Raw genomic sequence first — 27908 nt, 5'->3', positions numbered from 1 at the left:
TTTTTCTTTTGGCTTCCAAGATACAGCATTCTCCTGTGATCTCTCCCTCTCTCTTTTCCATGTACTTGTGGATCACTCTGTTTCCAAGGACTCCTTAAATATTGATACTTCTTAGGTATTCATCTTCAGCTTAGGACTGTATTCATCCTATCTTATTTTCATAATTTTGGCTATGGCCTACACCCTGATGATACCCAAAGCACTATCACCAACCCAGGTTTCCATGAGTTTAGAACTACCCAACAGCATACTGCATCTATCCTAAGCAGAACTCATCTTCCTTCTCTTAAAATCTTCCCCTTCTCTTCCCAATTAGACTGTAAACTCTGGGATAATGGGGACCATGCTGGGACATGGGCATATTCCTGGAGTCTAGAAAAATGCCTGGCACATAGGAGTTAAGTATTTGCTAAAGGGCTCTTATCCTGGAATAACAGCTGGGTGTAAAGCCTTGGACCCTATTACACACACACACACACACACACACACACCCCTTCATTTAATGGTACAGGTAACATGAACATAAGATACTTCCCAACCATGGAAAAGCATTTGGATTTTAATAGTTTAATGTGTTTGAAAATGTTGATTAACATACGCTGTACTTGGAGCTGGATGACAGACATGCTTATTTTAACAGGATTTTCATCCTAGAAATATTTTCAAAAAATACTCAATCTTAGGCCTCTTGCTGCAGGCAGGTTCCATGGGAATACACAAAAAAGAGGCAGAAAAACAGTCCCCATGGGAGACTGTAGTTCCTTTAAAAAAGCAAGCTACTACTTCCTGTCAAGTTCATAAAGTGCCTTTCCCTTTGCTTAGTCATCCAGAGTGAAGTCAAAGGGCTCAAAGTCTTTCCGGAAGCGGCGAGCCAGCATCTCCTCCTCTTCCTTGCTGACCTGACAGTGCCTCCAGTCAGACTTGTCAGGAATATTAAGGATGGCTTCACTGGCCAGTACCTCCCTGCAGAAAAAAAGTGTAAACAGTATCAGCCTAAAGCCCCCTTCTCTCTCTATTCCTCTCCAGCTAGAAAGCCCCTCTCAGCATCCCCCAAAGAAGGTATGCAGATTCCTCTGATTTTGTTCATACCATTTTCTCTTGCCCAGAAGGCCATCTCTGCCATTCTATCAAAATTATATTCAAGTTAAGTGACCAGCTCAGGTCCCACCTCTTTCCTAAACTTTCAAACCCTATTTATTTCTCTCTCTTGAACAAGCTGGAACATTACTGGTACTTATAAAAGCAGCACTGACACAGTACAAAGACTGGGCCTTGGTGTTAGAAAGATCAGAGGGTGGGGGCGCCTAGGTGGCTCAGTTGGTTGAGCGTCCAACTCTTGGTTTTGGCTCAGGTCATGATCTCAGGGTTGTGAGATCAAGCCCTGGTCAGGCTCCACGCTCAGCGTGGAGTCTGCTCGAGATTCTCTCTCTCCCTCTCCCTTACCCCTCCCCCTGCCCATGCACATGAGCACTCTCTCTCTAAAATGAATAAATAAAACCTTTTAAAAAAGATAGGTCAGAAGCTTAATTCTATTCCTAGTCCAACCACCTGCTGTCTCTGACTTGAATATTACTTCATTGCTGAGTCTTGATTTCCTCACCTATGAAATGCAGTAAGGGTCTTGTGAGGTAGGAAGATAACACAATCCAAGCACCAAACCAGCTATGAATACATCTTGTCTTAAACTCTAGTTTTGTCATCCCAATTAGACCATGACTTTGCTGAGGGCATCATGCAGATCACGCCTAGTATCATATACCACTGACTTTCTGCCTCTCATAGAGGACTCAGGCCTACCTAGGCACAACAGCACAGGCTCAATGTCAACAAAATAACTTATCTTGGCTCTCAGGACTAAAAAATACACACTGACACACACTCACATACAGGCTACCTTCTAATTGTCACTGCTTTACATTTTTATTTATTTTTACACTCATTTTGATATATTAGAAATAACTCAGGGGCGCCTGGGTGGCCCAGTCATTAAGCATCTGCCTTTGGCTCAGGTCATGATCCCAGGATCCTGGGATCGAGCCCCGCATCAGGTTCCCTGCTCGGCGGGAAGCCTGCTTCTCCCTCTCCCACTCCCCCTGCTTGTGTTCCCTCTCTCGCTGTGTCTCTCTCTGTCAAATAAATAAATAAAATCTTAAAAAAAAAAAAAAAAAGAAAGAAAGAAAGAACGAACTCCAGTTGGGACACCTGGCTGGCTCAGTCAGTAGAGCATGCGACTCTTGATCTCAGGGTTGTGAGTTCGAGCCTCACGCTGAGTGTAGAGATTACTTAAAAAAAATAAAATCTTTTTTTTTTTTAAAGAAAGAACTCCATTTGTGTATCTATATGATTCATTTTCCACTTTGAACTACGATAAATAGAAGAGTTGAAAACAAATCACATGAGTCTTCTAAAAGTCACAGGATCTGAGCTCAAGTTCTAGCTCCCTGGTCAAGCCTTGAGCCTACTTCTTCATCTATAAAATGAAGACAGAACCACCTTTCTTGTACAGTGAGGAAAAAATATCTTTTCAAGTATTTTATTAACTATAAAATGTTATGTAATTGTATATTAGTATTTTGAAAAACAGTCAACATTGAAAATACAACAGACTATCATGAGCACAAAATCATTAGGAGAACCTCACCTGTGGGCTTATATGCCTGTGTCTATCTGCAATTGTGTGCCTACATCATCAGTGTCCGCATCTGCATCTGCTGCTAAGGCAACAAAAAGATAATGTGAGATGTTTGAAGTCCCTAATCACACCTATTCTCACTTATCAGTCATCTTCTTGAAAATGTAGACAACCATATTTCCTGGACTTATATTCAATGGTAGCAGTCTCTTGGAGGTTTCCCAAATTAGTCCAGGAAGGGTGCAAAGTTGACTCAAAGTTCAGTTCTAACCAGGAAAAAAAAAACAACTGCAAATCAGATACCAGCATTAGATAATCTGTTCTGCACATCTTCTACTGCCCTCCCTCCATACTTTATTTCTTCTTGCCAGCAACTTCCTATTGTCAGTCTGCCTAGTTGATAACACTCCCTATATGGTTTTACAATCATGTTCTGTCTGATACAAGAAGCGTTAAGTGAGGCCTCATCTAGGCCTTGGGACACTACACAACAATGAGGTTAAAAACCTCATGTTTTAGAGTTGAACATACATGGGTTTGAATCTACCGTGTATGCTCGTGGACAAGCTACTTAACCCCTCTAGAGCCATGCCATCCACTTTAGGAGCCACTAGCCAGATCTAGGTATTTAAATTTTAATCCTAATTAAAATTAAAAATTTAGTTCCTCAGTCAAATTAGCTATATTTCAAGTGCTGAGGAGCCACATGTGGCTAGTGATTACTGTATAGGACAGTGCAGATTTATAGAACATTTCCAACATCATGGCAAGTTCTACTGGGCACAGCTCTGGAGCCTCAATTTCCACTTCGCTAAACTGGGATGACAGTACCTATCTTACAGAATTGGGAAGATTAAATGAAGCGATGCATGTAAAGCTCTTGGCGCAGTGCCTGGCACAGAGCATATGCTCAATTAATGGTAGCACTTTATTCCTTTGGGCTAGAAGGCCCACACTCTAATATTTGCCCTCTAAATCTATCTCTCAGGCTCAATGTCAACCTTTTCTTGAAGCCTTTCACAAAGTAGAAATAAGCTCTCCCTTTTCTGAATTTCCTTTTTTTTTTCTTTTTAAAGATTTTATTTATTTGACAGAGAGAGACACAGTGAGAGAGGGAACACAAGCAGGGGGAGTGGGAGAGGGAGAAGCAGGCTTCCCGCTGAGCAGGGAGCCCGATGCGGGGCTCGATCTCAAGAGCCCCGGGAAGATGACCTGAGCCGAAGGCAGACGCTTAACGACTGAGCCACCCAGGTGCCCCCCTTTTCTGAATTTCTAAAGTCCACTATTCCTCAAAACTTTCTTATGGTGCTTTTCACATTCTGCATTACATTACTGTCACATATGCAAATATCTGACTTGCCCTAAGACCATAGGTTCCTTGGGGCAAAGACTTTCCTACTTGGCTTTTTATTCAATTGTCTCTGCAGCCCACTAATCTGTTCATAGTAGGCCTAGTGAAAACACATTTAAAATAAGAAAAATATACAAACCTTCCAAACTGTAAAGGAAAATTCTTTTTAATTCTATGGAAAAGCTTCTCTCCTGTGTCAAGTTCAACATAAAAATATGCTGCTCCTGGCTGTGCAATCTAAAGTAAACAGAGTTGTATGAGGACATTATCATAATGCTTTAAAAATCTAAAACCTAGCTCATCTCTTATATAAACTTTTATTTGGCAAAGAATTCAGTCTAGAAGCACAAGAAAAAGAATGTGAGCAGTACAGATCCCAAGCCACTTAAGGGAACACAGTTTAAAAAGCCAAACTACCAGGTATTACAAAGATCCTCCCAGTGGCACCCATCCTTCAAAGTTCCTGCCTTAGGAAATTTCGCATTTTCTGCTCTTCCCAGGAATGCACTGAGGCATTGCTGTAAGGCCCCCCTCATCATCTCCAAGATCCAATTAGTACCCCACGCTCTACATCCAAACTGGCCAGCCGCCTATTTAACATTTTGGGGATGCCTTGATATTACCTCAGGCTCAACATGTCAGAAACCACGTTTTACTTCTCATCCTTTACATCCTTCCCCTCCTGTTTCACCTGCTTGATGTCAGCGTGCTCTGGGATTTCCAACAGCTCAATCTGCTGCTGCTCTGCCTGGGTAATGAAGGCATCTTTAATGTCATCTGTACTGCAGCAGCTGAGTGGCACGGGAATGACCTGGGGGGTGGGGGGGGGCAGGGGAGAGGCGGACAGATAGAAGAAACTCTTTGTACAGGTCCCTGAAAGGTCATGCCTCCCGCACAGTCCCTGAGAAGGAGCAAATCCATCACAGGGGTGGAGACATACCCCTCAGAAGGGATTCTCCTCAGGCCAGCCAGGCTTGTGTCAGCCTGTCTGTAAGGACTTAAACTTACGAGATAGCTTGCCACATGTGGGAGCCAATGCCTGACACAGGAAAGGCTAGAGAGAGATCTCTCTGTCATCAAGCCCTTGCTGGCTCCTATGTAATATATGTGGCAGAGTCAGGCCCATTTGAAAATTTAACAAATGTGCCAGAAAGAAAACCACCACAACTACAAATCAATTATCCGTAAACAATCCCCAAATTTCTGAGCTGAGAACTCGATCAAGGCTCTGGGACTATTTCTCACCTCTAAGACTTCATTCATGCTGGTGAAATAATACCCACTCACATAAATACCCACTCTCTTCCACCCCTACCTAACAAGGGCCCAATCTTTCTTGAAACCTTCCTCAAGTACCCATTTCTTTTCTAAACAAGGCACTTACTATCTGTGCTGGCCCATTCACACGGACCATGCACTTCCCTATGAAATCTCTGGATTTATCACCAGAGAATCTTTAACCTTTTAAATGAATATTAGTCAAACATTAATATGAAAACTTATATTAACTATTTTAAATACTAAAATTTTAAATATTTAATTTTAGATTGGACTTATATACTGAACTCTTAACTGGTGTTATTTAAACACCTGTCAACATCCAGGCCCCACCGGGTCCTTCCAAGTTACTGGGTGGAGGCCACCTACCTGTAGCTGAAGGTGATGGCTCTTATAATTTCTCTCAAAGAGAACACACCGTTTCCCCCGACTCCTAAAGAACCGCCTCAGTGTCGCCTTATACTTCTCCACCTCTTCTACCACCTCCGCTGAAAGCTCCACCACTGACTGGTAGTGGCCAATGGGCAGGACGAGGACATGGTCATCAGACAAGCCTCCTTTGGCCAAGGCAAGGTAGCACTATGGAGGAAGCACACGGAACCAAGACATCAATGCCGTATGTCTGAGTCTTCCAGGAGAAAAGCCTATACAAAGAGTGACCATGAGGGTGCAGACAAAGTGCTCGAGAGGCTATCAACCGAAATTCTCCTACTTTAAAAAACCGGATTTTAGAGGTTATAACAAGAACCTGATAGAAGAATAAAATTAGATGCAACAAATCTCTATCCAACTATCAAATGAACTGGGAACATATGAATGGCACACCATCAGGCTTTTGGCTTTGAATACACCAAAGCTGAAGGAGACAGGAACAGTAGTTGGTTTTTCCCTCCCAGGATCCAAACTTGAAAGCGATTTTTCAGTTGTTATTGCCTTCAGCCACAGAAAGATACCACTTGATTTCAAATTGACCACTTTCCCTATGATAACATCAAATCCCACACCCCACGCCTAAGTACACCCTCTGGACTCACAAAAAAGGCAAAGATGTCATGATCAGCATCCAGTGTCCCTACAGCCTTAAGCTGCTGCCTAACCTATACAAAATGAAAGCAAACAGATAACCTAATGGGATAGAAGGAAGGAGAAACCTCAAACTCAGACACATCCAAAGAAGTAGAAAACTATGGCTCCCAACAGTGGATGTCAGCAGCTAAGCAGCAACTAAAAAATTTGTCAAAACCAAAACATGCAAGACTGCTCTACACTCAGATATTCTTTGAAGGGAAAACATTAAGAGTAGAGAAATGGCCAGTGAATATCACCACAGGCAAAATGAAGGTACTACAGCTTTAGAAAAAGCAATCCAACATTTAGTGTCATGAGTTCAAAGTTAAGACTGAAGGAATGAGTCATTTAACATTAACACTGAGACAATCCAACAGAATGACAAAAGAGGTATCTGAAACAATCTAAAGCATGGTCATCCTTGATTTACTTGGCATAGAGGACAGAACACATCTACAAATTTAATCTTCCAGATGACAAGTCATCAAAGCCTCATAAGCACTAAAATATTTTCCTAGTTTTAACAATAACTATTTTGGATTGTATTTTTTTTTTAATTTTATTTATTTGAGAGAAAGAGAATGAGAGAGAGAACACGAGAGTGGGGAGGGTCAGAGGGAGAAGCAGACTCCCTGCCGAGCAGGGAGCCGGATGTGGGACTTGATCCCGGGACTCCAGGATCATGACCTGAGCCAAAGGCAGTCGCTTAACCAACTGAGCCACCCAGGCACCCCTGGATTGTGTTTTAAAACATTACTCTTGAAGCCTGAGTCTTCTAACCTTTACTTCATGTCAAAGGGTCACTGCCATAAACATCAGTTTTTATATTGTAATGTGCAGTAAAGCTATTGAAGGTTTCTAGTCCCTCACCCCCAGTGCAGTACCTCACAGTACTTGTGAACAGTTTCACACTCGCCCAATCTCCTCCTTCCTTTCAATTTCTCGTCTTTTGTTCTATACTTGAATTATCTCTAAAAATGTATAAATAATACCTGAATGAATGTTTCTCCCATAAATAAAGTGCATGAATTTTGCAACAATTATTCTGGACTCTTAGCAGCCTTTCCCTCCTTTTACCAGTTTGTGGCCATGGGCCACTAACATACTTCCATGTATGTCCCTTGAGGAAGGCATGGCAAAGACAGAGAAAGTCAAGACAAAAAAAAAGTAGTGAGAGGATATCAACAGGAATGGTTGCAGGGAGGGGATTCTAAACCCTCTGCCAGATGCCCAAAGGTCCCAGAGATCCCTAAGAGGTTTCTACCAGACAAAGAACAACAGCTAAGTGTAGGCTTGAATACTAGGTAGTCTAAAATTTTCATGTGGCCTCCTATTTGGGGTGCTGGGCTGGGCTACAAACAAGACCAGAGATATTTTTTGCCCCTGTAGCTTCAGGCCTAGATGAGAAGGAAACAGGTTTCTTTGATCATCCCCTAGTCTCATACCCTGGGCTAGATAACCCTGGGCAATTAACAGGTGAATGGAAAGGAAAGGTCATTTCTCCCTGAGGCCCAGAGCAGCCCTGAGCTAAGTTACCTGTTCCAAATCTGTCTTCCCCCGTGTGCCATTTTGAACTACTGAAGCTTCCCCAACAGAAGGCAATCCAAAGCCTGCCTACCATACAAGCTGTGTGGGAGAGAAGAATAGCATAAACTAATCCAAAGAAGAAAACAAGGTCCAAGAGAGAATCCAAAAAGGGCATTCCTGTAAAACCAAAAACTTTTCAAGTTTGCTCTTCTTCCTACTGAAGAGTTCATCCATAGACTCCATAGCCTAATTAGGTCCCAGGCCTTGACCCAATAGTGCTTCCCCTAGAGACAGGAGTGTGCCAATAATCAAGACATAAAATTTAAATGTAGAAGACTGGGACTCTACAGTCTGAAACTATAAAGGTAGAGAGGGATGTGACTTAAAAAGGGTACAATAGTGAAACTGAGACTCTGGTCAGTCTCTGGTCAGTCTATAGGAGGCCACAATAAAGGATCTTCAGATTGTGAGGATAACTTGAGGAAATCCTCACCCTCAGAAACCAAAATGAGAATAAATCAATGAAAAAGAGATGAAAGTATCTATTTGCAGAAGCACTAAAAACACTGAGAAACGGTCTATAGATATTTCTATCAAAAGCCATGGGAAACAGCCAATTCTAGTCACAGGTGACTAGGGTGCAACTGTAATCCTGAAAATTAAGCTTTCTTCATTCTAAGTGAATGAAAAAGAAGGATAATGGTCTATATAGATGCCAGGAAAATGAGGTCAAAGACCAGTATTATTCAATACTTAAACAAGTCCTGCCCAAGGAAAAATATTTGGAGAAGTCTGAAATGGGACAACTTTACTGTGAGACACGCATAATTCATCAGTTTTCCACAGCCTGAATAAAATCATCCTCAGGATCATCCAGTTCTTTGATTCAGTGCTTACCAAGCAACCTTTTAATTATTATCTTGGGTTCCCAGCTACCCACACTAAGAATGTAGATATGGGTACTCCTGTCTTGGGATGTTATATCCTCTATTACTAGGCAAAACTGAGAATTTATCACTTTAGTCTTTTATATAATTATTTAGTATGAATCTATTCCCAGGGTTAAATAATTATAGATAAAAATTAATAAACTCAGGTTTCTAAATCTGAAGATAGGAAAAAAGAATATCAACAGTTTTCACCCAAAATTAGTATATAGGCAACAGAGGACTCCCTTTTTAGGACAAAGAAAATCCTTTTTTAAATACTGAGTAATTAATGAAAGCAACTCATCACCTCTAATTTGTATGGACCAAAAAAGGTCAGGAAGTATATGAAGGCACCACCTAGGAGATACACCTATTTGTCAGAGATGGAGGAAGGGAGGGGGCACTCTGGCATAACAAAACCACAGGAGGATTACAATAATTAAAAACACAGACAATAACAAATGTGGGAAATGTGGGAAAACAGGAACCCTCATACATTGCTGGTGGGGATATAAGATGATACAGCCATTTTTGGAAAATAGTTTGGCAGTTTCTTAAAAAATTAAATATAAATTTACCAGCAATTCCATTCCTAGGTATCCATCCAAAGAAATGAGAACATATGTCCATGCAAAGACATGCATGCAAATGTTCATAGCAGCGTTATTCCTAATAGCCATAAAGTGGAAACGACCCATTTATCAGCCCATCAACTGATAAATATACAGAATATATAAAAAGGACAATAAAAAGGAATGAAGTACTGATACATGCTACAACATGAATGAGCCTCAAGATTATTTTGAATAAAAAAAGCCAGACACAAAGACCACATATTGTATGACTCCATTTATATGAAACGTGCAGAAAAGGCAAACCTATGGAGACAGAAAGTAGACTAGTGGTTGCCTGGGGCTGAGGGTGGGAACGGGGATTCACCGTAAGTGGGCACCAGTGAAGGACATATTCTAAAACCATGCTACGTGATGGTTGCACAACTTGGTAAGCTGACTACAAACCAGTGAATTGTATACTTTATTAAAGTGGGTAGATTTTATGAAATGTAAATTATGACTTTATTAAATCAATGAAAGACAAACAGGGTGTCCTTCTCTGTAAAGGGTCCACGGAAGTAACTCACGTGTGTGCCGATGTTGACCACCAGATGCTTTTCCACTTCAGGGCTGGCAAGGCAAAACCAGCAGGGTCCTGGAGGCTGAGCTTTAGATGGAAGAAAGCAGATGTTACTATGGTCCAAGCACTCCAGCATATATATAATCACACTATAGAACTCAGCCTTATCTGATCTTCATACATCGCAAAGACTGGTATACAGCACTGCCACAAAGGGCTGGCCCTGCTGTGCTTCTACTGTGTCCCCCATTCCCCATCACCATTATCAATGAAACGGACCCCTATGAGAAAAACTCTGAATTTGCAACCAATTCACAGGTGGATAACCACAAGTGGATGACCACATACTGACTAAAGTAGCATCGAACTGGCAACGAGCTGCAATGCAAGAACACTGAACTGGATGTCAAGAGTCCCAATTCTAGCCCCAGCTTTGCCACGAGCCAGCCAGATGACTCTGGGTACTAAGTTTACCCGACCAAGGTCCACTTCTTCAACTTTGAAACAAGGGGGTGAAGAAAGTGGATTTCAATGAAATAACCTTACAATCCTTTTTACCAGTTTGATTATTCTATGATTTTATGAACCTCATTGGTTTTGTAGGCTCTTTACTTCATATGTTTTACAGACCTGAGGGAAGGAAAGGAGCTTTCTCCATAGTTCTTTCAGGAATAGCCTCAGATACCCTCAAAATCCGGCCATCTCAGTATTATTTTATTCTTGGTCTTAATGACCCACTGTACAGTTTTCCTTTTCCAGAAGAGGCTCCCTTAGCAATGCCATGTCCCACACAAGATCTGCAGTAAGTTACTGCTCACACAGGAGACCTCAGGAACCAAGGTACTTACGAGGTTTGCGAGGCTGCTTTGGATGAGGAGAAGACTTGCTATCTCTACCTGTAGATGAACGCTTCCTTCCCTGCTTTTCATTTAAATCAAAGAAAAATTGACAGGCTGATTCTTCCTGGAATGGTTAAAGGCAGAAGAGAAAATGTAATTAAACTAATCTTTAGACAAGGAGCCAACCATTCACATACAAGGGAACATTCCTGCCACGTCACATTTATCTTTCCTTCCAGTCCTTTCTACCTCTTCTAGATAAAAAATATCTTCCTAATCCTGATGCCTGGACTCTCAGTCATACTTCTCAACACTTAACCAAATCCATCTTTTTGTAAAAGCAAGTTAAAATGCAAGTTATAGGGGCGCCTGGGTGGCTCAGTCGGTTAAGTGGCTGCCTTCAGCTCAGGTCATGATCCCAGGGTCCTGGGATAGAGCCCTGCATTGGGCTCCCTGCTCAGTGGAGAGCCTGCTTCTCCCTCTCCCTCTGACCGCCGCTCTGCCTACTTGTGCTCTATCTGTCAAATAGATAAAAATCTTCAAAAAAATAAAAGTAAATTAAATTAAATAAAATGCAAGTTATAGAGCAATCCTTGTCTAAAACGGAACAGTATGAACCCACCCAAACACCTTTTCCTGTCTCTCTCAGTAGGGCCTCAGTGTAGTCCTACAATTTCACAGGTCAAACAAGTCTAACTGAACTTTAATTAAAAAGATGAGGAAGTTGTTAAAGAAGAAAAAAAGTCTGAGAAAGCAAACCATGCATACTAGTAAGTGAACTTGACATTCCTTGTTTTATTTATTTATTTATTTTTTTTTAAAGATTTTATTTATTTGAGAGAGAGAGAGAATGAGAGAGAGAGAGAGCGAGCACATGAGAGGGGGAAGGGTCAGAGGGAGAAGCAGACTCCTTGCTGAGCAGGGAGCCCGATGCGGGACTCGATCCTGAGACTCCAGGATCATGACCTGAGCCGAAAGCAGTCGCTCAACCAACTGAGCCACCCAGGCGCCCTGACATTCCTTGTTTTAATGAGGGAAAAATTAGTTTCAGAAAAGTCTGCTATTAAGCAATGTCTTCAAAGTGAGTCCTTTTGCTAGCACTCGTTATAAAATCACAAATTACATTGCTACAAAGCAGTTGGATCCTTGCCTGAGAAGTTAAAAACAGGGGTGCCTAGGTGGCTCAGTCAGTTAAACGTCTTCTTGATTTAGGCTCGGATCATGATCTCAGGGTCCTGGGATCAAGCCCCACCAGGCTCTGAGTTCAGTGAGAAGTCTGCTTGATATTCTCTCTCTCCCTCTCCCTTTGCCTCTCCCCCTGCTTATTCTTTCCCAATCTCTGTCTCTGTAAAATAAATAAATATTTCTTAAAAGGTTAAAAATAAAGACTCAACTTTAGACAAAGAAAGATTTAACATGTGTAACTCCAACACATGAACCAAGTTTAGACAAAGAAAGACTTAAAATAAGAAACTGTTAACCTCAAACTACAATAAAAAACACTAAGCTTACCTGAAATCTGCTAAGGCTTTCTAAACACCATGATGATTTCCCAAGGAAAAAAAAAGATTTAGATTCTAGGGATTAAACTGGTCTTATGAGCGAAACTATAACCAGGAAAAGTATACGCGCAATGGGCAATGCAGCCCAGAAAATGCCACCTCTCAAACAGCGCACACCTCAGGGGCAGGAATTTGCTTTCCCATGGATGCTTCCTTCCCAGATTTCCTGTAAGGGTTTTCAGTAACATCTGGAGGCTGTTTTACCAGTTCCGCTGCATCCATTACTTTCATGGGAACAATACTGAATGCATAAAGATACTGTGGGGGAAAAAAAAACATAACATTAGGGGAAATCCTGTTTATCCAAATGTAATCAACATATTTTATTCACAGAAGCTTCAGAAACTGAGTAAAAGAACAGCAACTGGCCTGTTTATGGCTCAGAGAATACACAGTAAGTCAAATATCAATTTAGTAATCTCTATAGGGGTTAAGCAAGGGCTGATCAAGTCACGAGCAAAGAATCAAAGCCCTAGCCCTTACAAAAATCAGCTTTTACACAAAACAACTGTCACTACAAGGCCCGGGGGAGACTTGTTCCATAACCTTTGAAGACAAACTGCTTCTACCTCTAGTCCTTTATCTTTGTGTACTTTGTCAACAGAATTGTGGTACTGCCATTCTTTTTTTCTAATGAAAACTAAGTTGGACACCTTAATGTTTCCCTCTGATATTATACAATTTCTGCTGCATATGCTGATGAGTCTTCTTAGGGACTAGTAGCAAAGAAGTAAATATTCATACAGATATCTAGACTCTCACACTAATGGCACAGATATTGAAAACTTTAGATGAGATATGAATAGATATTTAACCTCAGTACTGATCACGGAAATGCAACTAATTAATAGTGATATACTGTCTTTCATCCATCACATTGGCAAAAACTTTAATAAAAATTTGACACTACTCTGTAAGAATGTGGACAGAAAAAAAAAAAAAAAAACCAAACTCACACACTGCTGGTGGGGGTGTAAATTGGAACAAAATTTTGAGATGAATTTAATAACGCTTGCCAAAATTAAAAATGTCCACACTTTTTGACTATAGTATGAGTTGTGTAGGGCTGAGGCTAACGTGCCCGTGAGAGTAAAGCAATAGTAAAATATTGGTATAGTGAAAGTACTGTGAGTGTATAGGGTCTTGAAAGGGCATTAAAAAAAAAATCACAAATCTAAACTTGCTAAGAACACACTGGGCTTAAAAGCTTAAATATAACGGAAAAGACAAAATATGTATTTGCCTATCTTTTCTAGGCATGTTTATGACATATTACAGGATAATCTTCACATAATTCATCTGCCTATCCTTCCTTTGTCTGACTGTTCTAACTGTAGCTGTCTCAATTCACAACATCCTGCTTTTGGCCCTGGAGAATCAGAAATGCGGAAAAGGAAGTGAGACAAATAACATACTTTTCTGGTATATTCTTTCATTTACCTGTACTGTTTTCCAGTACAAAGATAGATTCCAGGTATCACTAAGATTTTCCAAAGCCAAGGAGGGGTTATATAAATCCTATAAAGGCTATTATTTCTGCTAAATGAAGGTGCTAAAAGCAGCAAAGCAAGAGTAGCATCTGAGGGCAAACTCATGAATACCTACAAAGACAACCATATGAATATGGGAAGAAAGGAATATTATTCCTTTGAAATTCTTCCTTGGTTCCACTGGGCCTATTATCCCAAACGCTTCTTTAAAATCTCCTACAAAGGACTCAAGGAAACCCAACCTTTCATTACTATATCTTCACAAAGGAGTCACTGAAGTGCTAGGAAACATTTATCAGGCAGACAATGAATATTAACCTACGACCAAATACTCAATCTTTACCTTTTTCTTTTCTGGATTTCCAACATTCGCCAGAGCTATGAACCTGGTGGCATGCTGTGCATTTTCCTGTAGAACGACGTGGTTTCTATAATACATTTAACAGACAACAGGTCACCAAAAAACTTTAATTTTGATTTACAATTATGAAATATGTAGACTCTGTGGGACCATGAGAGAGCACAGATCCTAAGTCCATCACCACCAGTAACATAACCTCAGATGTCACCTGAAAATCCAGTAGGATAATCATCCCTACTTCACAGGAAAAAATGAGATCACATATCTGAAAAGCACAAAAACTTCAACATTTGGTTTTGGAAGACTTGTAAAATTGGCAAAATGATAATAATTGTTGAAGTTGGGTGATGGGTACAGGAGGGTTCACTACACTATTCTTTTATCGTGTGTAATAAAAAGCTTTAAGAGGGGATTTAAATAGGGCGGCTTAGTTAAGTACTGGACTCTTGACTTTTGCTCAGGTCATGATCGCTGGGCATGGAGCCTGCTTAAGATTCTCTCTCTCCCTCCCTTTGCCCCCAGGGCTCCTTGAATGTTCTTTCTTCTCAAAAACAAAAGCTATAATAATGAAAATCAAATAGAAGTTTTAAGAGGAAAAAGTATGCTTCAAATAGTAATTTATAGCATGATTTCATTTTTCTAGGAAAAATATAGATACATGAGTGTGTATATTTTACAGAAAAAAAATAGAACTGAATACACCAAAACATTTTTTGAGCTCTTGTTTTACAAGTATTCTACATTCAGCAACTATTATTTATAATTTAAAAAAAAAGTTATGGCATTATATACATTTTTTATTTTTAGTGAGTTGACTATTAATACAGATACCAACCCTTAGAACTCTTTCCTTTCCTCATGCTACAGAAATTTCCTAGGTCTGTCACAAAATATAATTTTATTTCAAAAAAAATCTAGCATAATACCATTGTATATAAACAAATACACAAATATTTGTTTTAAATTCACATTCCTGAAAGGAAATAAGCCAAAATACAGTTTGTTGGGGAGGCTGGGTGGCTCAATCGTTAAGTGTCTGCCTTCAGCTCAGGTCATGATCCCAGGGTCCTGGGATTGAGCCCCACGTCAGGCTCTCTGCTCAGCGGGGAGACTGCTTCTCCCTCTCCTACTCGCCCTGCTTGTGTTCCCTCTCTCGAGGTCTCTCTCTGTCAAGATAAATAAATAAAATCTTAAAAAAAAAAGTTTGTCTGCTATAACCTGTTTCTTTAAAGAGAGGAAATACAGTCATAGTTGGTAAATGGGACTGATGTCAGTATAAGGTGAAAGCCATGCTCTTTCATATGCAACTTTGAAAATGATTGAAACAAGTTTACTCATAATTAAATAGAAGCTTTAACAGTACACAAAGACATTAAGGAAAAACAGCTGAATGTCCTGCAGAAGTGTCTTTCTTTAGTGCAAGTGGTGACTAGCGCAGTGGCTTCAAGAACTGCTAATACATCCCACTGTTAGGCTACCCAGGTGTGATGGGCAAAATAATAGTTCCCCAAAGATGTCCATGTCCTAATCCTCATAACCTGTGAATTTTAGCTTTTAGAGCAAAGGGCAATAAGGTGACAGATGGAATTAATCAGTTGCTAATCAACTGACCTTAAGATAAGGGAGATGATCCTGATTACCTGGGTGGACCCAACATAACCTGGCCAACACTTTTGATTTTAGCCCAGTGAGACCCAGGTCAAACTTCTGACCTACAGAACTGTGAGATAATAAATGGGATTGTTTAAAGCTACAAAGTTTGTGGTAATTTGTACAGTAGCAATAGAAAACCGATACTATAGGGAAACCGCAAGTGCCCACAAAAAGCCATTGGAGATGTTTCCCTCATTTATTTTAAAATAAAAATGACTGATGAAGGATGCTACCCCCAAATGGTGGGCTGTTTTTTTTTAAGATGTATTTATTTGTTTATTTGAGACAGACAGAGCGAGCGAGCACAAGAGCACATGAGTGGGGGGAGGGGCGGAGGGAGAGAATCTCAAGCAGACTCCTCACTGAGCAGAGCCTGAGCGGGGCTGGATCCCACGACCCATGAGATCATGACCTGAGCCGAAATCACGAATCAGACACTTAATCAACTGAGCCACCCCCAGGTGCCCTTGAATGGTGTTTTTAATAATAATAAATTGCTCCTCAAAAGAAACAAAACACAATAATACAATATAGGAAAGCAAAGCATGGACTGACTGTAATTCTAGGATCAGATGTTAGTGGAAATTTACCTATATTAGTATTTTTATTATGCTGGTTATGGGTTTTTGTTACAGCTCTGGTTGAAAAGTTGCAGAGGTTTCTTTTTTTTTTTAACAGCTTTATTAAGATCTAATTCAAATACTATATAATTCACCCATCTAAAGTACATAATTCAGTACTTTTTAGCATATTCACAGAGCTGTGCAACCATCACCACAATCTAATTTTAGAATATTTTTATCACCCGAGAAAGAAACCCTGTACCTATTAGCAGTCACTCCCCATTTCCCCTCCAAATAGCCCCATACATATCTCTATGTTTGTGCCTATTCTGGACATTTTATGTAAATTTTTTTTTTACGATTTTATTTATTTATTTGTCAGAGAGACACAGCGAGAAAGGGAACATAAGCAGGGGGAGTGGGAGAGGGAAAAGCAGGCTGCCCGCGGAGCAGGGAGCCCAATGCAGGGCTCGATCCCAGCACCCTGGGATCATGACCTGAGCCGAAGGCAGACGCTTAACAATTGAGCCACCCAGGCGCCCTTCCATACCTTTTTCTTGAATAACATTCCAAAGCATGGATATATCACTTTTTCTTTACCCATTCATCAGATGATGGATATTTGGGTTGTTTCCACTTTTTGTCTATTATGAATAATGATGTTATGATCATTTGTGTACAAGTTTTTGAATGAGTCAATGCTTTTATTTCACTTGGAACAAGTGTGCAATTGCTGGGTCAGACAATAATTCTGTATTTAACCCTCTGAGGAACCGTCAACAGTTTGGCAAAGCATCTGCACCATCTTACATTCCCACCAGCAATGTAAGGGTTCTAATTCCTCCACATCCTTGCCCACACTTATTATTTGCCCTTTTGATTGCAGCCATCTTGGTGGGTGTCAAGTGGTATCTCATTGGATTACCCTAATCGCTAATGGCGTGAGCATCTTTTCACGTGCCTATTGTCCACTGGTAATATGTTCTTCAGCGAAATTTGTATTCAGATCCTTAAAAGCTGGCTAGGTTAAAAAAAAAAAAAAGTTGGACAGGTTTTGAGAGTTTTGTTCCCACAACCTCTGTTTTTAGTGCATGGTTTTAGAGAACAATAGGCTTTTCTAGAATGCATATATGAAGATATAACAGAAAAAGCTGTATTATTTATGATTATATCTTAGGCTTTGGGATCATGGAGGAAGGATAGGTTTGTTGGGTTTTTTTTTTTTTTGCTTGCCTATATTTTTTGAACTTTCAACACTTTTTGTAAAAAAAAAAAAAAAAGGAAAGGTTTTTATAGATTATTTTAGAAATTATCCATGCTCTTTACCAGTAAAGATTAATTCAGAGTTAACTTAATTCTATCACTTATAAAACACTGGTTTTGTCTCTGCAAGACGTGCTTTAAAAACTCCACCCTCAAACTCAAACTAAGAAAAAAGGGGGAAAAATTGGATACAAGTTCTTGAGTCTCAAGTTGAAATACTTCCGGTGATTAGGCTGAGACATGAGTTTCCAAGACTGTACAAGGAGTACTGGTTTGACCTGACCAAAATAGGACCATACTGTGTTACACGAAGCTGTGAGGATTCAGTATTGTTACGTCAGATCTGCACACCTCTAAGGAGCTGTATACAGTCCAATCCTTTGTATTTCAAATTAGGAAACAAACTGAGAAGAGCTGAATAATTTGAGAGTCGCTCACTTCAGTGCCTGAGTAACCAAAAGGAATGAAGATGTTACATGCTAAGATGAACACGAGGTCCCACAGAAGATACATGCCAAATTCTCTAAAAAGCCAAAATAATGCAATGCCACTCACCGATAGGGAAGCCTCTCATAATAGGTCTTTTCCAAAGCAGCAAAATGGTATCTTGGTTTCAAGTCTGTGGCCAGACTGGAGACCAAAGCGGAGCCACATTTTTTGGTATCCACTTCTCCCTGGTAAATAGAAATTCAGTCATCATAATGGACCTAAGTTATCAAGAAAAGCAGGCAAATAACAAGACATTTTAAAATGATTTTGAAATTTCTATGTCAATACAAATGTAGGCAGTACGATTTGGATAGTGAACTGCATACTTGTGGCAATTAGAGAAATCTCAAACACGTAAGAGGAACTGGGCTATTATAAATGCAGAGATAGGAACAACTGCTGGAAGCTGGGGGTTAAAAGGTAAGGAAAGCCCTCCATACTAATACCCAAAATAGGATTTATTACCATCTTTTTTAGAAACTGATCTCTCTCTCTCTGGAGCCCACAGACTATGCTTCTATAATATGCTTTGTTGTGTACCTGTAGTTCCAACAATGCAGACAGTCATAGTCAATGCAAAAAATAAAAATTAAAAGCTAGCTTTCAGGGCCCCTGGGATCCACGGATTAATCAGATTATTTGGAACGGAATATTCAAGGACTTCATGACATAAGCATGCAATCCTTTATTTTGCTTCAGTCAAGAAAGGTGTGGTTTGTGGAAGGACGCAACTATGCCCTTGTTAAAGTCTGTAACACAAAGTTTGTCAAAAATATTAGGCTTATTCCCACACATCCCTAGCTTTCATTAACAACAAATTATGCGATCTCTCATCCATAATATTATTTACAAACTTAAGAGAAGGTATTAGCTGGAAATAAAGAAATTACCAAAATTAGTTTTCCACTAAGTAAAGCAAGAATTTCTTCCTTATGTGCTCTGCTTGCTTCCTTCGGGTTTCTGCTGAAGCGCAGGGAATCAGCCTCGAGGTTAGGTATAGTATCTTAGAGACTGGTAAACTATATTATTTTCTCCCCTATACAGATTTTATGTAGTAAACTTTATAAACTTTAATCAAAATCCTTTTGTTAGCACCCCCAAAATGAAGAGTCCTCATTTTTCTCAACTTTCCTTCCCCCTTCCACCGGCAACTTAGACCTCCTTCTCGGCACCTTCCCTAGCTCTGCCTTATCTTCTCACTGCAACCAGCACTACCCTTTGAATTCTAGGTGAAGAATAGCCATGGATTTATAGAAGGGAAAGAGAGCACTGTCCCTTTTCCTTTCAACAAACCCCCCTGACAGTGCCTGTATCTTGTTGGCCTTTTTGGTCACAGACACATTGTGCTGAAGTTGGCAGAAGACCCTTTTCTGGATCATTACTGATTAACTCTGCCATCTATTAATTGATATTTGTCTCTAAATGCATTCTTATGTTTCCCTTCACTGAAACTCAGCTGATGCCTTCTGCTCTCACATACAACCTTTCAAGATCTTCCTTAGGCTTATTTCCACCAATGTGATAGCTGTCACTCACCAGCCTTGTATATATCCTCTTCTAGATTGCTTAAAAAAATATTAAGATCAAATTCAGTGGTGAGCTCCAAGGTATCCCAACATTAAAGCTTTCACATTAGAAAAATACCAAGTTTTCAACATCTCATTTCCCATCTTTAAATCACTATCTCTTATCCCATAATAATCCCATTAAAAAAATATCTTGAAAGCCAAATGCTACAATGTGGAACGGAACGTAAGAGAAATACAACTGCAGAACTGCCATTAGCTGTAAATCTTTTCACCAAAAATTAGTGAACCCTCAAAACATATTAAGAGGAAGCCTGAAAGAAGGCACTTGAAGCAGCGAATATAATTTAAAGAATCATTCATTTATAATTAAGATTTCAGCAATCTCGTCTGTGAATTGTGCTTTCCTAAGATCAACCAGTTTCAAAGTTTTTGCTTTGGTCAGTTGACAGAGTTTTAAGTACCCTGAAATAGTTTACAAAAAATTTCTACTGAAAGGTACTAAGAGCTGAAATACTCAATATAAGGAACAAAAAGGGGTGCCTGGGTGGCTCAGTCGGTTAAGTGTCTGCCTTCAGCTCAGGTCATGATTCCAGCAGCTGGGATGGAGCCCCGCATCGGGGTCCCCGCTCAACGTGGAGTCTGCTCTTCCCTCTGCCCCTCCCCCTGCTCATGCTCTCTCTCTCACTCTGTGCGCTCTCTCTCTCAAGTAAATAAAATCTTAAAAAAAAAAAAAAAAAGGAGCAAAAAGCCCAAATTAAGCCAGTGCAATTTGCTTATAAAAATTCCAACTGAACAAGCACTACTCACAGAAGAATTCCCAAAGTTTCCCACATATTTGGGCCATGGGGATGTGAGCAAGATATCAACACCCTTAAACTGCGATGTTGAACACAGCATTGTCCTCACGGAAGACACATCCTTGGGACTGAAACTGTAACCTGGGACCGGCTCATTTAAGGACTCTGTCCCACTGAGGTACACAATCTGCAGCCCCGAGCTTCCAGTGAAGATGCCTTTACGACCTGGGTTCAAAGAAAAATGGACAAGTTTTAGTCAAAACTGCAGAATGAAATATTATTATGGTGATGAATCTCTCTCCCCGTGCCATGAGCCCCCTACCTCCCTGCCACTCAGCAGGTCTGAAGGAGCACAGACTCTTCTAGAGCCCCTCTTCTGGCTGCAGGGTCTCAGTGGTGGACGGCTACAACCATGTTCCCGGTCAGGGAGAACAGCCCTTCTGTGGAGGCTGCTGGAGCCCGCAGGCGAGTCTGTTTACCCGAGGTGCCTTATGAATGAAAAAAGTTGGGAAGCACTGATTAAGAAAAAGCCTTCCTGCCTTCTAGAAGAGACTCTACAGGGATTAAGAGAACCCAGACACCTGGACCCAGGGAGAGGCAGTGAGAAAAACAAGCAGCAGTTCTGAGGAAAGTACAGTCTAGAATGCATATGCTCTTCACGCAGGCAGCAGCTTCCGACGGAAAGAAAACATGTGGAAACAGCAAATGGGAAAAACTAGAGACTCTACTCTCTTTTAACTTTATTCCTGGCTTGGGCCCTTAACCCCACTTCTCCCTGTTGCCTTCAAGACCTTGCTCCATCAACTTTCACCTTCCTTTCACCTACTGAATCTCTTCTCAGCTGCCTCTTTCCCCTCAGAGAAGAATAGAGTACTAAACATACTAAGAGACATACTAATTAATAAAGGACCATGCCAATTAACACACATATGAACTGATAAAGGAACACACACACCGAAAAGATACCTAAGAAAGGAGCACACACACTAACTGAAAAGGAAACTTCCAGGGCGCCTGGGTGGCTCAGTTAGTTGAGCAGTGGCCTTTGGCTCAGGTCATGATCCCAGAGTCCTGGGACTGAGCCCCGCGTCGGGCTCCCTCCCCTTTCATGCTGTTTCCCACTCTCTCAAATAAATTAAATGAATAAATAAATCTTTTAAAAAAATAAACTTCCTTTTCTTCTGTTTCCAATTTCTCAAAAGAGCAGTCCATGGTCTCTAAGTGCTGTACCTCTTAGTTCCTGAAACCACTGCACTCTGGTTTCCCACTCCCACCATTTTCTTAAAGGTCACGAATCACCCTGTAACTGCCAATGGTCTCTCCTGGTCTCCAAAACCAGTCTCTCTTCATTTAGAGTCTACAAATTTGATACCTTTCCCTCTCCCAACACTGCTCTAACCACTTTCAGCTCTCTTTGCCTACCGCCTAGATGAAGATATATGCCCCCACCAGAGTGGTGCTTTCCTTCTCATTCTATTTCCTCTGAAACAATTTGAGCTTTGTTTTTCATCTTTATGGGACCAACTCCCCAAAGCCTCCTCTTCCACATTGACATTGCTTATATACTCTAGAAAGATCACTTCCAACTACATGTTGGATGTTCTGCCAACACTTCACTATCACATGTTCACTATCAAGTTCATTATTTGCTCCTCCTACTGGGCCTCAAAAAATATCTTTCACAGAAATAACCCAAATACCTCCATGCTCTTTCCACTCCTGGCACTAAATTCATATGGCAAAATGGCTACCATAAATATCTATAGCAGCGATCTTAATCCAAATCTAATAACTACTGTAAGAACTGACACAAGTCAGGCCTATGTTAAGATCTACAACAAAAGGATTTCAAAATGTGTATCTTGCCACAGTGATTAAAAACAACAAACAAAATCTGTCCCTCAATTTTTTGCCCAAACGAGCCCCAGGTGACTGAAGCAAGAGGAGAGAGGATTGCTTACATAAGGACCACAGCCAGCTACAGAGAATAAAGGCCAAGATGGACTATGATGGGGAAGGATGAGGAGGACACAGCAAAGGCATTATAGAAGCTTTCCAGAGAAGTAAGAGACCAAGAAAGAGGAAATGTGAAGAGCAGTAGAGTCATTTTAGACAAAAATAAGTCAAATGATCCAAGAAGCCATAGACTGACAGCAGGTGAAGGGAAAACAAAAACAAAACCTGACAGTGTTTTTTAAAATGGCCAGACATTAAAAAGAACCACTAAAAGAGATTCAGGGGACTAAAGAGGGAACAACTTTAACCTGAAATTAAAAAAAGTGGACCGGGAACCTAAGAAAAGACAAAGGGAGTGAGAAAGGTGAGGATCAACACTAAATACCTGAATTTCCTAAAGCTTAGTGAGCTATAGAGCTATAGCTAGTTAGGAACCTAACAAACAAGCTGTATGTATCTAGCAATGTTACATGGTGAGACCACATACATGGGAATTTTTTTCAATATAATTTATACCTTAAGTACTCCCTATACTATAGCCAAACAGTTGATTCCTCTGGTTGGCTGCAGGAGTATATATTGGGTTGTAGGAGTACAAGGAGAGTGGGGAAAGGTGGGAGACTACAAAGGAAAAAAATGCCAGAGGCTCAAGGGTATAGACACAGACTTTGGGAAAGAAACCCACTCTCTCAGTAGTCATGGCAGAAGAATCCAGCCACAAATTTCCCAAGGGACTAATTCCTGGGACACTTCATTATGTTGATTACAAACACACAAAGTATCAACTTACCCAGATAAGTAATGTTTTCAGCTAACTCACACCCATCAACATCTTGGAAGTATTTCACTGTTTCCTGGTTATTAGCACCCAGTACATATGTCTGAATAGGAGCTATTGAGAAAAACAGACATGACACCATATACAGTTACCAGATCTGCTTTGGAATTTGAGAAATACTTCCCCATAGGAAAATTAATCAGAGCAAAAGTAATGAATCTGCAATCCTATTTGTGGAATGTGCTCACCACTTAGGATATCCTACCCAACCTGGGGCCTATTTAATAGTATCACCAGTTGATGAAGTGACATCTTAAAACAGGATGGTTAATGTATAATAAGGAAAACATAGACCCTAAAGAGCTTCATAAAAAAACCATTCAAACTGGAAAAAGGAAAGGGCACATGTGGTTGAATTTCTTCAATTCCTGCCTACTTAGAAGAGAATTATTTTTCTTCTTTTTTTTTTAAGATTTATTTATTTATTTGAAAGAGAGAGTGTGTGCACATGAGTACAAGTGAGGAAAAGGGCAGAGGGAGAGAGAGAATCCTCAAGCAGACTCCCCATTGAGCACAGAGCCCAAAGCAGGGCTCGGTCCCACAGCCCTGAGATCATGACCTGAGTCGAAATCAAACTCAATTGACTGAGCCACCCAGGCGCCCCAAGAATTCTTTTTCTAAACCAAATCCAACTGAATTCAAAATGTGAACATTTAGATGTACAGGTATCCTTCCCAGCTCAATGAGGAGCTCAAAGGGAAATTCTTAAATAACTAGTATGTGTGAAAAACAACCCAGCAAGAACTATATAACCTTGAAACTTTGTTAGAAATCATTTGTTAAATAAAAATAATTTCTATACCTTTCTTGATGCCAGTTTTATACTCCTCCCATTCAGCATCTGGAGTGGAGCCAAAGAAATTTCCTACACACAACAGCAGCTAAAATGAGTTTTTTAAACAGATATATGAGATTTTTTTATCAAATAGTACATAATTGATAGTAACATAATTCAGCTAGTTATCCCACTTAATAGCCTCAAAGTAGGTTTTTTTCCTTAATCAATCTGCAGACTCTCAAAACATAATTCTTCAGCAGCAATTGCAATAGTTGATCTGATTCTAATTACTAAATTTTGGCTCACTGGCCATCAAATTCAAGTTGGGATGGGGAAGAGGGGGTCAGGGAAAAATGGAGAAATCTACTTCCAAGAATCTCTTGAAACACAAAACCTTAAATATTAGATACCCTGAGAGATACAGGGCACAGAAAACACACTTCCTGCCTGTTGTCTTTACTCCATCTTTAACCCAATGAACATAGATTGTCCCCATACCTAGAATACTCTCTGGTTTGCTAGGGATTTAGAGTCTAGTTGGCAGCCCTACATAACATTTATATAAGGCTCTTCAGTTTGTGAAGCATTTGTACATGTTATGGGACTTAATCCATACCATACATTCATGAAATACATCTGCGGTTCCCAAACCCAGGGGTTAGAATCACCTGGGGAGGTTTTGTTCCTCTGTTTTCAGTTTTGTGCATGGTAAGAAAGTAACTAGATTCAAATTCAAAAAGTATAAAAAGGTAAAGAGGTCTCCCTTTCCCTACCATTCCACAGCTACTAAGTTCCAATGCTCACAAAAGGAACTCAGTCACACAAAGAACGAGAGTGTGTGTTCCATCGAGAAAGGAATAAAGGAGTCCAAACTTTATCTTAGTGTGTTTGACTATAACAGTAAAATTAGATTCAGTAACAGGAAATGTCTTACATCAAAGTTTCCACTTTTCTTCTGAATTGCTCGAACTCTGTTGAATAAAACATCAAACTTTCCTTCAACATCTCCACAAGCCAAGCTGCAAACAAAAGATACATGTTAAAGCAATTCAGGAAACATGAATGGGCCTGCCAGGTTTAGTACATAGTGTCTTCTTGGATCAGGTAGATATGTGACCCAGTCTCTCTGAGGTTACCGGAGAGGTTCAGTGCATGTGAAGTATTACTGACCACGGGGCAGCTCTACCTAAAAGTCACCAAAACCTTCAACTCACCACATCTACAAGTCAGCTTATCATTTCCTCCAAAATTGAACCAGCTTCTTCTCCTCGCTTCCCAAGCTTTGTGGATGGCTGTATTGCCAAGCTGGTCACCAAGAGTCAAAAATTCCCTATCCGGTCATCAAGTCTCATCAATCCCCTTTTCCAAACATCTTTCATATTCATTCTACCCTTTTCCTTTCCACTGCCACTATCTATCATCCATCCAACAACCACGTACCAGACACCTACAATATGCTAAGGCAATATGCCCCGTACTAGGCTAAGAACCTGCTAGGAGTACAAAGAGGAAAAAGACTCAGTTCAAACCTCAAAAAGTTGACAACCAGGGAAAGGGAGATACTCTGATAAAAATGTACATGAAAAAGGCTACAAGAGGAGATATGTGTAAAGTGTTAAGGGGCAGAGAGGTAGAAAGTGGCAAGAGCAGAGGTTTGTTAGACTGGCCCTAAGTTGTGAAGTAACTTGTTCTATCAACTCATTTATGAGTTTTTATAATTCTGACTTCCACGGTTTTTCTATTCCTCATACCACTTCTTAACATCTTTGAACTCATCTTAAAATATTACAGTTCTTATTGTTTTGTCAGTATGTCTTTCTGGTGTGTCCGTATCACTGAACATTTTCAAGCTGGGTAGGGAGCTGTTTTAAATAAAAGTGCCTTTTAGCAACAGTGAAATACGGTCTGGAGGGACAAGTAACTATAAGCAAAAATATCAGCAAAAAGGGCAATACTGAATGAAGATAGGAAGAAGAGAAACGGATGAAAAATTTAGAATTCTGAACACTTGAACACAGTTTGAACTGGGGAAGTAGGGTGGGAAATGAGGGAGGAGGGAAGACCGGAGGACACTCCGAGGCAGAGCCACTGAGAGACCTGTGATATGGCACAGGCAGAATCGGAGAAAGATCTAATGAGTCAGGTACTGGATACAACGTAGGGAGTACGCTTACACTTATTTCCTCTAATGCCTACTCTTCTTCCTAACCATCCTATATAAAGCCAACAATTTAATCTTCTTTCCTCAAAAACATTAAGAGAACTCCACTGCCTCCGAGCCACGGCCTTCTACAAGTCTTTGGGCCCTCTCCCCAGGGCTTTCTCCAAGTTTCCATAACAGAAACCTCCCTTACTGTCAGTCTGGTCACTCTCTGCCTCTGCCATTCCCTAAGGTAGTTACCTCTCCTAACAGCCCCACCCTAGCCTCCCTGAATCTAAATTTTTCCCATCCTTCAAGGCCCAGCACATCTCTAAAGCCTTCTTGACTGGCTCGGAAAATCACTCTTTTCTCAAACTTCAGAAACCCATATAGCATCTCAGAGCAAGCGCTGTAATAAACTACCAGGTGTTTTTTATTTACCTCCAAGCACCACCTCCTCTAGGAAGTCCTCCAGTCCCTATCAGTCACCAATTCCAGGTGTTCCCACAGGATCCTGCACTTCCTCTACCATAGCAGTTGTCCCATGGAATTATAATTGTTTCTTGAAGAGCCATCGTCCAGTCTGTACATCACAGGACACCTCAAAGTTCGTCATCTCCCCAACTAGGCCCTTTTCCAGTGTTTCCTATCCCAGTGAAGGGCAGAAATTTTGGACCCCACAGTGCCAACTCCTTTTCACAGCCCAACCACCTCCAAGCCCTGTTAACTTCATCTCCTTAATAAGCCTTGAATCCCTGCACTTTGCTTCTGCCATCACTCTACCTAATCCCAGCTGCCCTCTTCTTTGGCTGTAATTTGTTCACGTTGCAGCCAGAATCACTTTCCAAAACAAAAATTTGATCCTGCGGAGGAGTTCTTAAACATTTCAATGACTTTAGAATAAAGACAAAAATATTAACCAAGCCTCAATCCTCCCTCTCCTGATTCCTCACAATAAGCCATATACCCCTCTTATACCTGCTTCCAGAACAGGGAAGCTTTTCTTCCTGATATTTATCACCACCATAATTTTATATTAATCTGGATTCTTTGATTAATATCTACTCAAGACTCTAAGTTCCATTAAGGCAGGAACTCCAACTGTGCAACGTCTAGCACAGTGCCTGGCACACTGCAATTGTTCAATAAATATTTGTTCAATGGGTGGCTGGCAGGCTGGCTGGCTGGCTGGCTGGAGTCTCTTCACTCCAGCGCCGCCTCCTCCCAAAAAAGTGCGCCTGCGCAGGAGCCCTATCTAGCTCGTCTGTTCCCAACTGACCAGAGCCCACCAATGGGGCCCACGCCTAGGAATTTTCGTCGATAAATAAATGGGGTGTGGGGAGAAGTCAAGGGGGAAATGTGGCAGGGTCCAGGACGGCCTAAGATGGAGGAGGCCTGACGCTGGGAGCTTCCGCCTCTTCCAGCGGGTGTCTCCGAGAATCGCCTCTCGGAAGCGAAAGGAGACGGCCTCCGGCCGAGCCAAAACGTGATCGGAGCTCACCAGCCGCCACCACGCTCCCACCTCCGCCTCTTCCTCCTCCCTTCCAGGCACGAGAAAGCCCCCGGCCAGCATATAGGCGCGCGCGCGCTTCTGAGCTACGGTCACTCACAGACGCAGCGGTTTCTCAGCCATTTGTTCCGACAGCCTGGACTGGGACGACCACCAAAAATTGGAACTCTAAACGCACACTCCTCTGAAAAACGCGGCAGCACTATACTAAGACGTGAGTG

The 27908-nt window shown here is 40.9% G+C and overlaps 1 protein-coding gene and 1 non-coding gene across 6 annotated transcripts; both read right to left on the bottom strand.

Moving 5' to 3' along the window:
* Positions 1-543: 543 nt before the first annotated feature.
* Positions 544-27908, bottom strand: CWF19L1 (CWF19 like cell cycle control factor 1). 5 transcript variants are annotated; one of them, XM_028098837.2, is made up of 15 exons: positions 27788-27908; positions 24972-25056; positions 24062-24140; positions 23212-23313; positions 20476-20690; positions 18206-18324; positions 14154-14238; positions 12438-12578; positions 10768-10882; positions 9927-10006; positions 5631-5840; positions 4675-4794; positions 4123-4220; positions 2642-2714; positions 877-963 (listed from the first exon to the last, which is right to left on the bottom strand). In XM_028098837.2, exons 1-14 carry the CDS (start codon positions 27808-27810, stop codon positions 2690-2692), a joined length of 1497 nt encoding a protein of 498 aa, XP_027954638.1. In that variant the 5' UTR covers positions 27811-27908; the 3' UTR covers positions 877-963; positions 2642-2689. The 5 variants fall into 5 exon arrangements, 4 of the variants coding, with proteins under 4 accessions (XP_027954637.1, XP_027954641.1, XP_027954638.1 ...); XM_028098838.2 differs by having other exon boundaries at positions 2642-2711; XR_015767073.1 differs by having other exon boundaries at positions 940-963; positions 2642-2898.
* LOC114205523 (small nucleolar RNA SNORA12) lies at positions 5005-5152 on the bottom strand. The gene has a single exon (XR_003608415.1). It is a non-coding gene; the product is annotated as a small nucleolar RNA SNORA12 (small nucleolar RNA).

Source organism: Eumetopias jubatus, unplaced genomic scaffold (genome assembly GCF_037043125.1).
Source record: "Eumetopias jubatus isolate StellerSeaLion01/CBP00866 unplaced genomic scaffold, mEumJub1_p1.0 scaffold_17, whole genome shotgun sequence".
Lineage (NCBI taxonomy): Eukaryota > Metazoa > Chordata > Mammalia > Carnivora > Otariidae > Eumetopias > Eumetopias jubatus.
The sequence above is the reverse complement of the archived record's forward strand: the minus strand, read 5'-3'. Positions and strand labels throughout refer to the sequence as shown.